Genomic DNA, 17,624 nt, shown 5'->3' with positions numbered 1-17,624 from the left:
AATTATTAATTTTTCAAAAGCACAACGCTAACGTTTCTGGGAACTGATTGTAGTGCTTGTTTACGTATGTGGTTGATATAGTGAAGATATCTACAACATATACTAGAATGTCATGAACGAAAGTGAGAGCAAACTGAAAATAATTCACGGACACCTGCTGTTGGCAGTTGGGGCGGCGTTAACGAATTTCCTGTATTACTCGTCCCATTCAGTTGAGGGAGGAATTTTCCTCCTACACGATTTTTTATGGTACTGATACAAGACTAAGCACATAAAAAAAATATTATTCTGCGCCGCAGATTGAAGTAAACAAGTTTGTTGTTCACATAGCAATGGGCGCTAATTAAGTTGCCGTGTTCATACGCTAAAATCGTCCAACTTTCGCTGCATTATCCCTATATCATCTTCATTTTGCATATGTATGATCGAATAAATTACGTGTACGGCTTTAAGATGGTAATATACATAGTTATATTAATCAATTGCCTTTTTCGTCTCTATTAAATTCCTGGTCACTGTAACAGTTTGATTTTCTCACATTTTTACAATCTAGTTTGTTTGAGGACCAATTTACTTCTAAATCGTTGCCCCTGTTATTATTTTCCAAATAACCCTCTTATTCATTGGAGGTATTTTTTTCGTGACCTACCCGGCCTAGGTTAGTTGGGAATGCAGACGCCAATCTGAGATAACCTGCAGTAAACAACGCATGGGGATTTGGGTCTGCTTTCTCCTTCAGAGGCTGCGATACTTTGTTAACGTAGTTGATCGTGAATCAGGATACAAGTAGTTTAGGTTTTAAGTTTTAATTACTGAATAGATTGGCTCGAGTTTGCCATTTTTGTTTCTTTTCTTTTGTTTTAGAGTGAACTGCTGGAGGCATCGAAATAGAGCTCTTTTCGTATGCTGGCGATTTCTTTGTTAAAGGTAAGATTGTATTTTATTCTCGTAAGTGCTCCTTCACACTGGGCGACTTAGCAGCGCTGCTGAGCAGCAGGACAAGACGCTGCTAAACAGACCAGTATGAAGGGGCATTTACGAGTATTTACTTTGAATTTTGCAAGTATAAGCACACGCTCCCTTTTATTCATACGGGCCAGTATATAAATCTATCTCAATGATATAAATAGTCAATCCTGTAAAGGATAGTCTCTATTTATCGCTTTTATCTCTCGTGTACCTACTAACAGCATCAGGGAAAGGCAAGCGATAGCTATTTACTGCTCACTAAACGAAAGTTACCCAAAACTCGCATAGCACAGGATGATGTTGCTAATTCTCACGTCAAGAAAATGAGTCTTTGCGAGTATGAGTAAATTTACTGGTCGAAGCGAAGCATTTATGTGTTGGAACGTCAGGCACGATCGGACAGGGAATTAAACAAAAGATAGAATTTTTCTGCGTCCGAAGGGAATAAGAAAAATAAAATTTATTACGCAAGAGCCTTGGTTCTGCGGAGCAAATCCAAACCGAAAAGCCAGGGAAAAAAGAACAAGCAAACCTAGCAAAACACACACAATTGCGGTGTAGCAATTAGCCGGTTTTTTTACAAGCGCAATCCGGAACGTGCTCAAGAAACGTAGCCTTCAATCCTAATCTTCTATTATTTAATGTGAACACCATTAACGAATGTAAATCGAACCTACTGCGATCTGAACTATGTAATTTTAAAAACTTACACTTTCTTTGTCTAGTAGAATTAGGTGTAAAAGAACATGTTTTAGAAAATGTCTGTATAGATGGTTACGAATTAGTTAATTTCTACTGCAGAAAACTGCGTGCATGCGGTGGTGTGGGCATTTGGAAAAAAAAGTCCATGGATGCTTTATCTCTTGACTTAAATGATTTCTGTGTTGAACAACAATTTGAGATCTGTGCATCCCTATTTACAGTAAGTAATACTAATTACATTCTCTTAAACTGCTATAGGTCTCCCTCTGGCGACGAAAACATTTTCTTCGACAACCTAATTGGTGTCCTGGAAAAGATTTACAAGCGATCTATAAACCTTATAATTTGCGGTGATTTTAATCTTGACTGGAATAAAATAGTTATTTGTTTCATTAGTACAAAAAATGTCAGTTTTCGGGACGAGGAAGATAGTTGCTGGACGACGCGTTAGCGGAGTCCAGCAACCTTCCGAGTCCCGAAAACGCATTTTTTGTACGAATAAAACATAAAATTTTTTCTCCAACCCTCTTTACTTTAAATTATATTCGAGTTTAGATTCAGTTCACAATTTCACTACTAGTTTGAGAACTTCTGCTTTCTTGTCCTCACGTGTCATGCCACTCTAGTTTTTAGGTTAACTTATAACCTATTCGTTCTTACTTCTCACCTCTCGCGACTTTGTAGGGAGCAAATCTAAAGTAGCATGTTCTGCCGTTTCTATAATTTCTGGCGGAGTGCAATAATCCATGTCGCTATCAGTTTCAGTCATTTCTATTGTAGGCATACAAAATTAACATTGTTATATTTTGTATTGAAATAAAAAAAACTTACCATACAGTTTTTTAATTAAAATTAATTGCAATTAACTTTTTCAAATTTTGAATTCAAAATGACAGATAATAGTGCAATGGGTCTGAAGTAGATGGCGTTACGCGCGACGGCGGGTTGTATACGTATTAAAATTACGTTCACGGAATATGTAAATTACGTTACACATGGTTTAAATAAAAATAGCGAGCGTAAATCATTTTCAATACATGTACATACGTAGAGGTAACATCATTATTTGCATTGAATATGCAAAAATATTTGATATGTATGTATAGAAATATCTTACAACCTGCAATGTAAAACGATGTCAATGTGACATATCTCCGTGATTGTAATTTTTTAATTGGCCAACTTTCAAGGTCAATTTCTTTTTGGTACTAGGACCAAAAGTATCCACTTTTTGTACAGTTGCCATAGTAATAGCGATTAATCCTGAAAACGCCAACTTTACGTACCGAACACTGTCACAAAATAGCGTCTTATTCAGGTGGTTGGAGAAAAACAATTTTTTTAAAATACTATGTGACTTACTGGCCTACGTCGTCGACTATAATTGACCAAATTTTCATAAATTTTGTCAATAATGGTACATGCTGTGTATTATATTAGATAATCACATATCTGATCACAGACTCGAACTTCTCGAACTCGATTTATTTTTACTACATAATACAAGTAAGACAAATAGAACAATATTCAAACGAAATTTTAGCAAATGTAATATTCAACGTTTTGAAAATGCCCTTACGTGCGAAGACTGGACTGCAATATTAAATCAGAACGACTTCAATCCTGTATTTAATGAATTTTATGATCTCTTCCTACACAATTTTGAGACAAGTTTTCCAAAACGTAGATACTGCTCATCTAATGAAGATAAGAAGTGGATAAACACTGAAGTGCTGAAATCTAGTCAGGCCCTTAAAGATCTTTTTATTCTAAAGAATTCTTACAGCACCTTAATCTCAGTAGGTATATGAATATGCGAAGATCAAACATCGGCACTTAGTTACACAAACCAAGAGAAACTATTATCAAAATAGAATATTTCATGCCGAAAATAGTACTCGTACATTGTGGAAGACCGTGTCCGAGTTAACCAACAAATCAAGTGGTACCAATAATACCATTAGATTAAAAGTTAATGGTCGGGTTGTGGAAGATTCAGCTATTGTTGCCTCTGAATTTAACAAATATTTTGTTGAATCCCCTCTTGAAATTATCAAAAAGTTGATAGCTCTTATACACACCACAATATCCAAAAAGGAACACTGAGTGGTCGTACTCTATTCTTGTATCCGTTCAGTGAAAATGAATTACTTAACATGTTGAACTCTAAACTAAAAAACAAATCTTCTGCGGGTTCGGATGAGATTCCTGTATTTCTTGTCAAGAAGAGCCTCAATTTAATAGTGCGTCCAATAACCCACTTAGTCAATCTATCTTTTACGACTGGCAATTTCCCAGAAAGGTTAAAAACTGGCAAAGTGGTACCTATCTACAAAAAGAATGATTATTCCTCGCAAATTACCGATCCATAACTGCATCTGAACGCCTATCAAAAATTTTTGAATAGCTTTCTTGGATCGATCGACAAAGTTTCTGAATCAATGTAACATCCTTACGATAAACCAACATGGCTTTCGAAAAGGTAAATCTACAAATACAGCTTTAATACAATTTTATAATAGGTTTTTGCAATATATTGAGTCAGGAGAATGCCCTGTTGGAATCTTCTGTGATTTGAGCAGGGCATTCGACTGTGTAAATCATGTCAAACTATTAAATATATTGAACGATTACGGAATCAGGGGCATTGCCCTTCAATGGATACCCTCTTTCCTTCTTGATAGGCAACAGTTTGTCTCTTTGGGTTCCACTGCAACTGGTTACTCCACAAGTAGTGTCTCCGAAAAGGCAAAAGTAACTATGAGAGTCCCTCAGGGATCAATTCTTGGCCCATTGTTATTCATTTTATATATTAATAGCATTTAGTCAAGTCATCTCTTATGAACATGTACTTTATGCTGATGATGTTTCATTAATAGTATCTGACTCCGATAAGGCAACTTTAAATATGAAATGCACTACCTCGCTAACAAACCTCACTAATTACCTAAACAATTTAGAACTATATTTCAATACTGACAAGACTGTAATTACGCAGTTCCATAATCCTCAAAAAACACTTGGTGCGCTAAATATTCGTTTGAAAGACAGCGTTGCATCGGACACCCCTTGCTCAAAGTTTCTTGGAATATATCTTGATAGCACCTTTAGATTTAAAACACACTGCGATAAATTAGCATCTAAGTTACACTGTCTGTCGTATGCATTTAGGCATCTTCAAAACGTTTTAGATATCAAGCAATTAATATCTGTCTACCATGCCCCAATTGGCAGTCGACTGCGTTACGGTGTTTGCTTGTGGGGCAATTGTGCAAGCGCAAAGGCAGGTTTTGTAGCTCAAAAACGGGTTTTGCGCGAAATGGTAAAGGTGACCAGCATGACTTCTTGTCGCGCCATCTTTAAAGACTTCGGCATACTGACCCTTGTTTGCGTGTATATATATATGAGATGTGCTTGTATATATATGCGCACAGGTGTCGGTATGCCCGTAATAAAGGCGTCCACTCTTACAATACCAGAGTCAAAAATATGTATTACATACCTTTTGCAAGATGTAAATCTACGTCCACGGCCCCTGACATAATAGGGCTAAAAATTTTTAATAGTTTGCCGGGCAGTATAAAAAATGCGCAGAATAAAAGAAATTTCAAACGTTCTTTATACTATTTTTTAATCACACATTCCTTTTATAACTTGGACGAATTTTACCGATGTATACCGACACCGCATAGCTAACTTTTTTAAATGTTGTTTTTTCCTGTAAAGTACTCATTTATTTTATTGTTTGTTAACTTCTTGTTTATACCTGACCATGCCTATATGTGTTTTGTACGATCTATGGCAATAAATTATATTATTATTATTATTAATTACAAGAAATAAACCAACTACGGTAACAAAATGCAAAAGGGCATATCTCAAACCGTATAACGAAAATTAGGTAACATAGACAAATGTGGTTAAACAAAATTAGTCAAAACAAGATATAAATGGCATAATTACATCCCTCATTTTACACGGATGAAAAGTTAATTAGAGGGCCCCCTGTCTCGGTATTGCTAAAACGCAAAGAACTGCGGTCTGTAAGAGATGAAAAAGAAACATATACAGCTAAGAATCCAACTATATGACGTTCTTTTTCCATGAAAATAAATGATTAATCCAAACATACAGGGAAACACCGTGCTAATCATCTACTCCCGCGTGAACACCTTACAATAATAGTGAATATTATCATAAAATTTGCCTGTATAATCACGTGCACATCAAAGCAAATCATATGACTTATCTAACGTAAACACAAAACAATGGCGGTCCACGCCATGTTTTCAATCATCAGGTATCAACTCTAAAGCAAAGCTTGAAATAGTAACAAGGTAGTATATGAAACTAAAAAAAATAAAACGAGTACTACCTTGATAACGCTACACATCAAACTAGGTTAAATTAAAAATAAATGTGTTAACCAAATGAGGAATTCTATGAAAATAACTCTACTTTGAAAAGATACAACAGGTCTCATTCACGTAAATACGCTTAGATAAATAATTTAAAATTTTTTTCTTATTTTCAATGATATCCACACACTCCACACATACATACTAAAGCGCATTCAGGCAGTTGCTGAACTGAACATTCAACTAAACAACGGGACGTTACAATCTTTCCTTGAAAAGGTAGCTTCACTGTGGAAATAGATCGCTGCTGTAGGACACATCTGACACTCGCCGGTAACTATCTTCAGGATTAACGCCCAACAAAACTGCCCATACGTATTTCGAATCCAAACAAACCGGGTTCAGTTTCGCGAAAGTAATACTCGAGATCGTAATTACTTATGCACAGACATAAAATCTCGATGTTCCTAGCCGCATGCCGTTGCATGTAAAATGTTATCGCACAAAGCGCTGCCCAAATGTGTCACTAAAGCTTTGATAAAGTTGCTTTTAGACGGTCGTTACTGTTAACGATCCAAAAATAATCTTCTCTGTTTATCACAATCAGTATCTAAATTTAGTTTATTTAAATTCGTTTCTATAAGAGCGCGTCTCCAATTCGAAAATGTTCCCTCGCGTAAATTTCATCATTCTTCTTCTTACTACAAATTCGGCGAACTTCCAATTTTAACGTCAAATAAATTAATTCTGCAAGTTGCAGCTAACTCGCACATTGTCACCAATTTATCACAAGGAGTTTCTTAACGATCCGATTGAAATAATGCAGCTGCGACCCTCTTGTTTGTAATTTTCCACTCAAAATAAAAACTGGTAACACTTTATCGCTACTTAATAAATTTTTTTTCAACGATAATTTAGCGTACCTAGGATCCGCTTACGAGATTGACTGCAAAAATATTGCAATTTTGCGAAAATAACTCACACACCGAAATAATACGCGAACTCGTCTGTTGTCTAAAATCCCCGCACACATTTCTTATCTCAAAATGCACACCTTGTTCCCTGCCTTGTTCTGTGTTAGGTTCTATTTGCAATATGTTTACCGATTTATGATTTATGAAGTCGTATTTACTAAAGATTTTTGGCAGACCCGCTATCGAATAAGTTATGTAACCTGTTTTTTGAAGAGTGATACATATGGTGCAATCTCTTTTTAAATCGGCCACATCAAGGCATTAGACATTTTAGATCGGATCTTAGGGAACTGAAATAGCAACTAATGCCACTCGCCTTTTGTAAATTTGGGACTTATTTTATTGTAATTTCTGAATGAATTAAACACAAGCACACATCAAAAGGTATAATAAATGAGCTTTTATTCGACACATTTTCATTCATCACCGCGATGTAAATTGTCGATTTTCACAAGTTGGTGGGTGGTGCTTGACACTGGTATCGTTCTTTCACAAAATCCCTATACGCGTCACGCACATTTCCTTCAACCAGATTATTGTACCAATCTATCTTCAACATTTTTTTAGTTTACCTCATTCTTTAGTGATGTGATGGGGCTCATTTAAAATAATAGATATGTGGAGAAATTGTACGTAAAATAAAATAATGTATCTATAGCTTCCCTGTAAAGCGTAACCTCCGTCCTGTATTTGTACTATAAAAACTTTTCCAAGAGAGGTTACGTAGCCCTTTTATTGCAAACAGTAACAAATGGTAAATAAACAATTGGATCAGAAGTATCCAACTGTTTTCTGAGTTGGTCCACGTTGACCGACAATTAAAGTGAGATAAAGTAAGATGCGTAAGCGACACTTTTAACGCCTTTAAAAAATCTGAATGAAGCGATCATACAATGGAGAGGGGATTTATCATGCAGTATCCAGCTGTTTGCAGACTTCCGCAGTATACATAAGGGCACATCAATCGTTGACTACGCACACATAAATCGCTATTTATTACGTTTAATTTAGAAGTCTAAATCTCTATACAAACTCTTTATCTATACAAAGCCAGAAAATAGCCAATTCCACAAATACTAACCGTTCGGTCTTGCAAGCAGTGGATGTCACGCCCAACCACGCTGCCTCACTCTAGCTCCACCTGCCAGAAGAGGAAGAAAGACGGCCCAGCCAAATGCTGTAACTGCGGTGGGGCGGGACAGCGCACGGCTCACTACGGTGGCCCAAGGAATATTATCGCAGGCGTGCCGCAGGGATCACTCCTCTCACCGCTGCTCCTCAACATCTTCTCCACAGACCTTCCTCGCGATGAAGGCACGATCATTGCAAGCTACGCCGACGACACCGCCATCATTGCAAGTTCAGAAGATCCTACGCCAATAAGCAGACGCATCCAAAGAGCCGCAAATCCCCTAGAACTGTGGTACTCGAAATGAAGGATCTCCATCAACCCCGATAAAAGTTTGGCTATTTCCTTTTCCAAAAGAAGAATCCCTTCACTGGCGCAAATTAACTGTTTGGAGTCGACATTGCACGGGTCAAATATCTTGGACCGATTCTCGAGACACGAAAGGGGGCAGATTATGTACCTGGTAGCCAAGGTTAACGCTGAAATCGCAAAGCTGTATTCACTACAAAACAGTAATCAAACCCGCGATGACATACGTCGCTTTCGTATGGTCCTCCATCCGACGCGACACCTGCAAGTAGCGCAGAACAAATTCCTTCGAATTGCAACAATCTCGCCATGGCACTAAGAGGCGCTGACATCCACCGGGATCCCACAAGTAACGGAGTACATCCAATCAGCCGTGGTCAATTAATTATGGCACATCCAAACACCTCTCTTTATGGGACTACGGTCCAGACGGGGCTCGGCGAAGAAGCCGGATTGTACGCTTCTGCAATAAACACTACAGGTTCAAACGAAACAACAAACATTCGATGAAGGCATAACGGGATCAATCCCCGAGATGCCATAATGTCATTACGAACTGAACTGAACTCCAAGATTTTTGGCATTAACATTAGGTTGCTCTCCTTGCTCTTATTTTTAATTGCAATGACCCGCTTCATTTATCTCATCCTGAAAATACACACGTAAAGCATTATTTATTTAAGCTACTTTATTTACATCTGAAATAATATGAAACTTCTAACCGCGCTTGTTACTTTATATTTCTAATCCCCTATTAGTTTTCTTACGGTTAAATAAAAAAAAAACCACCTTGGGTTATAATAAATTGAACAATTAATTTCCATGCAATGCATAATGCATTTTCTTACGGTATTAAATTATTTGTGCATACGGAGACTTGTCACAACTTTTTTAAAGTATTAGGTACGCTGGTTTGTGGTTAGAACACCGTGAAGTGGACGTGTCGACGGTATTAAAAACCTGCACAAAATTCCTGAGAGGCGCTAAATATTAAGTAAAAACCACAATAATATAATCTCGAACGCGTTTCAACTGCTGTCGATATTTTAATATAATATTGTGGTTTATTTGTGTTTTTGTTTTACTTTTTATAAGTTCAACTGCCGCAGATGTTCCGTGCTTCCAAAGCAAGTTTAAAAACCGCTGTTGGAGGAGAAAATGAGTGAGCAATTAAGTAATCTTTATTAGAACCATTGAATAATATTCAGATTCTTTATTCAATGTTACCACTAAGCACTTTACATTCATCCGCTCCTTCTATAAAAAATACGCATTACTTTCACAAATAACTCATGAGGTAGTTTCTGGGGTAGCCGATCTATTAGTGATCGAATTTGCTTATCAGATTCGTCTTCATGGATCAAAGCTAAATTTTGGAGATTAAGCTCGTCGTATACGGAACGAACTACTAAAACAGCATTATCATCTGGCACGCCATAATTTTGTTCTAGGACAGTTTTTTGTGCTGGGGATGCTCGTTCTAACGCCTTTACTATGAACCATGTACATCTACCTTTTTGAATGTCATTGCTATCCCTTCCCGTTGCAGCTTTATGGCCATAACAATCCAAGTAATCATTCTACAAGGTTCGTAAAAAATGTTAAAAGCACTACCTAATCATTTACCTGTAATTGATAGTGCCTTCCAATTTCCATCATAAGGCTGTTTACTTGTTCGTGTAAAACCTCATCGTTTATACCGCATAATAGTAATGCAGATCTAACGAGTAGTGCAAAGAGATTACCGGATTTATAGCGTACGATGTAGTTATACGTGTTTATGTTATACGATTGAAAATACGTTGGACTACCTCTGCTGTAAATCAAATCTCCACATTGTCCCATATAAGCTTTTATATTCGTCTTGTGGAACAATTCAACAAGCGAGATGTAGTTGCGGTGATTCTTGAAGTATTTTTTTAGAATCGTGTATATTCCATTATCTATCCACATTGCATCAGTAATCGCTCGCATTCCAACATTTTCCACCAAATACCAAGAGGGTAATCCACGACGCGTTTGAGAACCGTCTTGAATGTCATCCAGCAGTAGGTAACTAGTATGCAACTGAAATAAGGTACACATTAGTGTTGTTTATTGCACATCGTCATTCTATGGGCGCGTTCCTCGGGTCACTGCTGTCGCAGCGCCACGGAAGCGGTCGTTTGGCGCTTAACAGCGTCCGCCATTTTTCCAGCGAAAATACTTTCCGCTAGAATAGTCAGTGGAAGGTGGGGGTAAAAGTGCGCATGTACCGTGACAGGGACCGCTTTTTGCAGAAAGGGACCAACCAGGGGACCAACCCACATCACTATGAAAATGAGAAAACTTAGGTCAAAATTTATCAAATGCTATCAATTCTAGGCATCAAAATTAAAGTTTACTGGTACTCCACGCCCTAGAAGGATACATATTCTTGTTGAAGGAAATTTTGATTTTTTATAGAAAAAAAAAAATTTTGTGGTCTGAATAATTAGCAAGTCGGCATCATCTGTAGCAGTGTAAGTGGAAATAGTTGCTGATTATAAGGTGCTAATGAGTTGACCAATAATTATAAATTGTAAATTCACTATTTGTTTTTCTAGTGATATGATGGTAACTGACGCATATATCTCAAATACGTTTACTAAAGATTCAAAAATAGAAAATGCATTGTCGAGAAAAGAACAGCTCTTTAATTTCGATTCAATAATATAATAATAATAATAATAATAATTGCCGCAAAAAAACAACACTGGGTTCATTTTTGGCGACAATTATCGAACTACATTTAAATAATTGTTCAAATGATCACATAGGGATCATCAAAAGAATGAGAAAGCTGTGACTCATATAAAATAAAATATAATGAAAAGCAAAACGAAAAAAAACCAACGAGAAAAGTAGAGCAGATCAGAACGAAGAGAAGAAAGGCAAGCAAGCCAACGCAACACAATACACAGCTTGGCAGACAGGGAATAGAACTAAATTACCAATTATCTTATACTTACCATCTGCGCACACCAACCCACGATATGCGCCAATCTAATATTTTCTTCGCTTAACTTATTGGGATCTTCGATTGATGTATAAAACGCTATCGGTAAGAAGGCGGGAATTTTCTTTCCGTGTGGTATATTGTACTCTAACATCTTTCGGAATTCACTTCCAACCTCTGGATGTTTTTTAAAATCTGGTGCATCAGTTAAGTCATCCACTAGGATTGGTAGTAGAGATTTAAAATATGCGCTCGTCTCTTTTGATACAATGTCAATTTCTTCAGGTTTAGCAACGTTTTGGTTGGGAAGGGATCTGAAACATGCACGTCGTTATGCACAAATAGTATACTGCAATTGCGATTTATAATGATAGTATTATGATACAGTCATGTTTTCTTTAAAACATAAAAGCCCAATCCAATCTTTGCCAACAGTTCTCCATTGCATTCATAAATTGCCACTTTTACGACGGAATTGAATTTTGGTAGAGGCCTTAAGTACACCAGTAGAAATAAGTTGCCAAAAGTTCCCATAGATCCCATGTGCGGTAAAGATGTTATTCAAGTTCAACAGTCAACATTTTCTATTTTTTGGATTTTTCTCGCAAACGGCAAGTTTCATCTAACATACAAAAATTATAGACCCATCAAATTATCTACAAAAATGGTCATTATACTTTTTTCTCTAAGAATCACCATTCCTAAGATATCGCCCTTATAAAAGTTGAACGAGTTACATTACTACATGAGATGTATACCACTGCACTGGTGAGGTGGTATACTGATTTAGCGCGTTTTTTTAACGTGGTTTACCCGGTACCCCTACGCAACGATCTGTTATGAAAGAGTTTTATAGGAACATACTGTATTTACGGCATGATGATGATTGACTTTGAAATTGCATTCGTATATGTTGTAATAGGTTGGCAGAATGACTTCAGAAATTCGTACATTAACTGTGGAATAATTCATAAAGGGGAATATAATCCTCCATCCTTGCATATAAGTGCTGTGAAATTGAGTCGTATCACGGTCACACCTCTATTAACCGATTATGTACGTATAACAGATTTCCACCATGACACAGTTTCTACATCGGTGACTAGCATAAAAACAAAGGTTTTTTTCCGCTATTATTTGCTTTCAACGATCCACTAATGAATGCGTTTGGGTTCAGATCGTCACATCCTCTTGAACAAGCTAGCGTAAGGACAGTGCATAAATCCGTTTCAGAAATGAAGGTCAGGAATACAACCCCCAAAAGAGATAAAGCAGCAGTTACACGTTACTCAGTAGTCAAATAGTAACTGTGTACAAATTTCTACCACATTCACAAGTTTCGTTTAATTTAAGAAAACAGTGAAATTGTGTGGAAATTTAAAATGTTTTGACCAAATTTTTTTCTGTAGTTTCTCACAGGATCATACGATCCGTTACACTCTAATGTTATAGCAATAAGCTTACCTTGCGACATTTGGATCGTGGGTATGCTGGAAATATGAGGCTGATCTTGAAAACCTGTACGATCTCTGCAAAAAGCTCTTTATATGTAAACTTAACATGTGTGAAAACATTTTCAAAACGAATTCGACTAAGTTGTGAGATGACACACCTTCACAAGATAACTATGTACCAGAATCTCGGGATTATAATCCGTCGAAATATAATTTAACTGTTATCTAGGCTTATCCGATATGTAGACGAATTAATTAAAAGGAAAAGAAACATCTCCCATACTTGTTTATTCGTTAATCAGAGCGGCTATCTTCTGGTTATAAAATTTGGATAATAAAAAGATCATTAAGAAATTAATGTACAACCCGGATGGACGGCCAACCATTTTGAAACAGACAAGCGCAAAACGTTACATTTTTTCCAACAGTTACCAAACCGAACGTGTTTTGCGCTTGTCTGCTTCAAAATGGTGGCCGTCCATCGGGCTTTTTTTTGGGATTGGGAAATCCTCAGGGATACCCCTGCACGGCTTTATAGCGGAGATAGTGTGAGATTTCCACCCACTAAACCCTTCCCCTGATGTTCAGTTCCATACCCAAATCGGAACCTCGTGAACATTACGTCAGGTAGAGTGGTGTTGGGTGGCCCGGTGTTCGCACACCCTATGGTATAAGTGCTTGTGCTCATTCTCCTCTGGTGGCACTTTCCACCCCTATTCTCATTTTCTCACTTACCGTACACCACGATGACGAAGCTACTCACTCTCTGCCATTTCTGTGACGTTAAACCAATCCCCACTGCCGCCTCAAGTGCTTTCTCGCTCCACCTCATGCACTGGAAGAAAGAATGCTCCTTGTCGTCTCTCATTAGACAGGCGACGCAAAGGTCATCCCCTCTTTGCCCTATCTTGTGGCGGTAGATACCCAGTTCCCCGAGTTCTGTAGCACTGAACAAGCATGTACATACCTAATTTACCTCCTCATGCTTGCGCCAAACCCACTCCCGCACACTCGTAATCATCAGGGTGTGCGTCCAAGGCGTACTTAGGTGCGTTTTTAATGGGATTGTGGAAGTTGGAATGATTTTAATGGTTCTTGAATTTCTGTAGGGTTACTCGGGTATTATGAGGGTGACTTCATAAAGGACTGGTTACTCCAAAATTTTTTACTTTAAATTTGTTCCCTAAGTGGTCGCTCTATTTTTTGTCAAGGGTTACCAGATGCGACCTTGATCGTTTAAATTCGTGAGTAAGGTTGGTGGCATCCGTGCACTGATCTAAATAAAAGATCGATGAACAATACCGTGTTTTAATAATAAACAAATTACGACCTCGCGCAACGTATTAGGCGTCATGCGCAGTAGGCATAAACGAGTAGGTACTAAACTGATTGTTTTGTTGTTAGTTGTCTATATACGTGCATTACAATTCCATAAAATGTAAATTGGATTTTCGAGCAATCATTTATTTGTATGTAACTAGTTGCAAGTTATTTTACAGTTTCTTTCTGATCAACGACAAAATATGAGACGGAAGAAATAAAAAAGCTACACCGCAGACTCACGAATACGTTGAGGAATTTTCAATTTGTCTAAAAAATCGCTGCGCATCCCATATGTTTTAGGTATCAATTTTAAATTGAGGTCAGTGCGTCCGTCTAGCGCAAGATTCATTTATTGGTTGAACGAGTAAATATGGCCGCTGACATATTATGCGCAGTGTTAAAAAATTGGGAAAAGTGAGGACGCATCCAGTGGGATAGCCGAAAGGGTATTGTGCAATTAGTTTCATAGGCGATCGTAATTAATAAAAAGTCAAACAGAAACGCCAATAAAACACAATAATATATAACATCGGAGCGTTTCAACAGCAAGGCCTTGCTGTCGATGTGGTCGATATTTGAATATACATATATATTATTGTGGTTTATTGGTGTTTTTATAAGTTCAACTGCCACAGGTGTTCCAGTGGTTCCAGAAACGTCAGATTAAGAGAAATAACAGATCATTTAAGGCCAGTGGCGGTTGAAAATTGGACACATATTAACCATATAACATGTGGATAGCAATCTATTGTAACGTTATTTATAAATTCGGGTTCGATTTATATCAATATTTATTAAACAAAACTAACACTATAAAAACCGTACAATTTATATCGATTATTTATATCACACACACTTCGCAATTTATATTTCCGCGCTCGATCTCGTTCGATAGTAAAACTGCCGCGATGTTCGGTCCGCAACCATTTATACACGCAAGCAATGTAAGTCCAGAACATTCGCGCAATTACCAGACACGCTGCAAACATCCCCACCATCGCGCGTCTAGAAAATTCTAGAGCGCCAAAGGCGACGTCATGTCTGGAGCGTTTCCGTTACACTATCATATTCTGATGATCTCGAATTCGACTCCTGTGAATATACGACTACGATTGTGCATAATAAAGAATGTATGTATCTGTAATAAAATCGTTAATTTATTTACTACATACTAAGGGGCCCATTCTTTATATTGTCGTTAACAAACGATATCGTAATGGTAGCGATTTGATCTTGCACAATAGTTATATTCAGTATCAATATGTCACACAGAATAGAGAAAGTCGTTGCCGAACGATAACCGCTGTGCAACGAGATCGTTACGCGTTAGAGAATAGGTCTCTAAATCAGTATTTCACAAACTATGGGTGAATAGTGAATGACCCCTAAAGGTTCCTTTGGTGCGACGGATATTTATTGATTTGGCGAATTGGCGGAGTGCGGTCACGTGATCTAAAAGCCGTGACGGGAAACCCTATTAGCTAAACAGAAAACCCCGCCACTCTTCAAATGATCAAATAACCAATTAGACCTAAATCTCCGTCGCACTAAAGGCACCTTAATAGGCGATTCGCTACTGTATAAAACATAAAACTAAAACAAATATATTAAACATTTCAATTTGAACAAATAAGACAGCATTAAGTAGTTCCACGACTCGCTACTAGGGAATCTAAGCATTACCAATATTTATACCCTCTTTTCTGTAAGACAACTAAGAGGTGGGTTCCAAGAGGAAATTTTGTTGGATGGATTGGAGCCCAGTCAACTTTGGGAACCACCGTACTACCTATATACATAATTCTTTGTATTAAGCTAATTTGTGGTTAAATCACAGTGCAGTAGCGTGTCGACTGTATAAAACTGCAAACATTACTGGGGGGCGCTAATTATTAACGATTCTCGAGATCGTTTATAATTTTGTATTGCTGTCTGTCTATCCGTCTGCACGATAATTTTGTGCGGAAACGTCCGATCGCTTTGAAAATTGATACACATCTTCTACAGGATATAAGAAAGGTCTGCACGTAGACTAACGGACCAAAAAGTTACAGCCCAAAAACTGCCCAAACGTCCAAAAAGGATTTCTTTTATAATTCTTGTTACAAAGAACATATGAATGTCCACTTTTCTCTATTGGTAAATATTCCTTAAATCTCAGGTAACTATGCAGATGCATAAACAACATTGCGCATGCGCAACCCATTTTTTGTATTTGTGCAATCCCACGTTTTCTATTTGTTAAGATATTTAATTGAAATGTTGTATCTAGTGTTGTATACAGGCACCTCAAATTAAAGGAAAACTAATACCAATCAAAAAATTTGTTTTTCGCATGCGCAATTCGATTTTTTGACATCTCTGTTAGTGATTATGAACCGAATAGGGATTTACAGTATAGTTGAATTCCGTAGTTCTAATTTAATAAGCGTATACCTGAAAGCATAAAACAATTTTTTGGACAGTAAAAGTTTCTTTAAAAATAGTGGCTGATTAGAAAGAAAATAATGAACATGTGCAATATTAGAGCTTTATTCAAAACGAGATTATTGTGGCGGGCTCTGTGACGTAATAAGCCCGACCAATCAGCTGCTAGAACCATTCAGATGACATACGACTTGGCAATATTGCAGGAGCATGTCATTTGTAACTTGCGTCACCTGTCACAGGCGCTTTTCACTTGTCGTTTAACCATTGAATTTATAACTATCAGAAGCGCAGGTTAAATGGCAGGATATGTGACTGTTTTCAATAGTTTAAATTACAAGACGTAGATGTCTCTACCATCGAGAAAGATGAATAATAATGTCACTTTTTTACCTTTGTTAATTATTATACAGGAATCTGTAATGAACCCACTATCTCGATTTGTAATTGTTGTATACAGAATTCTAGATACCCAAGAAACGTACCTACTTATAAGGCATTTATGTGGCACACAGGATGTTGAATGACGTAAGATAAACATTCTTCCTTTCATGAATCGTGACCTTACTTAACATTCCTTAAGGAAGATTGAATTACATTTGAACAGGAAAGCAAAAATACGCAGGCATCCTTGATCACTGTAACAGAAATTAAATGTACCTACCTATCTATTCTTAATTTTTGTGTGTGTCGGTTAAACCGTTGCCACCGGTTAAACTACCTAGGACAGGGGTCGGCAACCTATTGAAACGGAAGAGCTAAAAATTACAATTTACAAAATTTCCCAATTTTTAAAAAGAGCCACAAATAATTTTTGATTCAATATTATAGTTTTTGGCTATATACAGGGTCCTGCAACAGTCCGTCGGTTTTTCCTACATAGCTGATAGATACCTGGTAAAAATATTGGTGGTTGCGAATCTACAGAAATTATTTTTGAATGTACAGGGTGTTCCATTTTTACGATGTCAATTAATAACTGATCTTTTTAAATAGAACATC

General features: G+C 37.2%; 1 protein-coding gene across 1 annotated transcript; it reads right to left on the bottom strand.

The window, feature by feature from the left end:
• Window positions 1–9,682: 9,682 nt before the first annotated feature.
• LOC116160432 (farnesyl pyrophosphate synthase-like) lies at window positions 9,683–13,025 on the bottom strand. Its single transcript, XM_031473624.1, has 4 exons — window positions 12,883–13,025; window positions 11,432–11,732; window positions 10,068–10,508; window positions 9,683–10,021 (listed from the first exon to the last, which is right to left on the bottom strand). The coding sequence occupies exons 1-4, from the start codon at window positions 12,990–12,992 to the stop codon at window positions 9,686–9,688; spliced, it is 1,188 nt and encodes a 395-aa protein (XP_031329484.1). The 5' UTR covers window positions 12,993–13,025; the 3' UTR covers window positions 9,683–9,685.
• Between the last annotated feature and the right edge of the window lie 4,599 nt (window positions 13,026–17,624).

This window comes from Photinus pyralis, unplaced genomic scaffold, assembly GCF_008802855.1.
Source record: "Photinus pyralis isolate 1611_PpyrPB1 unplaced genomic scaffold, Ppyr1.3 Ppyr1.4_LG1, whole genome shotgun sequence".
NCBI lineage: Eukaryota > Metazoa > Arthropoda > Insecta > Coleoptera > Lampyridae > Photinus > Photinus pyralis.
This window is presented reverse-complemented; position numbering and strand designations above follow the sequence as displayed.

Coding starts and splice junctions, on each gene's coding strand:
- LOC116160432 (XM_031473624.1), bottom strand. CDS start 12,992: ATGTTTTCACACATGTTAAGTTTACATATAAAGAGCTTTTTGCAGAGA. Junction 11,733..12,882: donor CACGATCCAAATGTCGCAAG/GTAAGCTTATTG, acceptor TGCATGTTTCAG/ATCCCTTCCCAACCAAAACG. Junction 10,509..11,431: donor TGGGTTGGTGTGCGCAGATG/GTAAGTATAAGA, acceptor ACCTTATTTCAG/TTGCATACTAGTTACCTACT.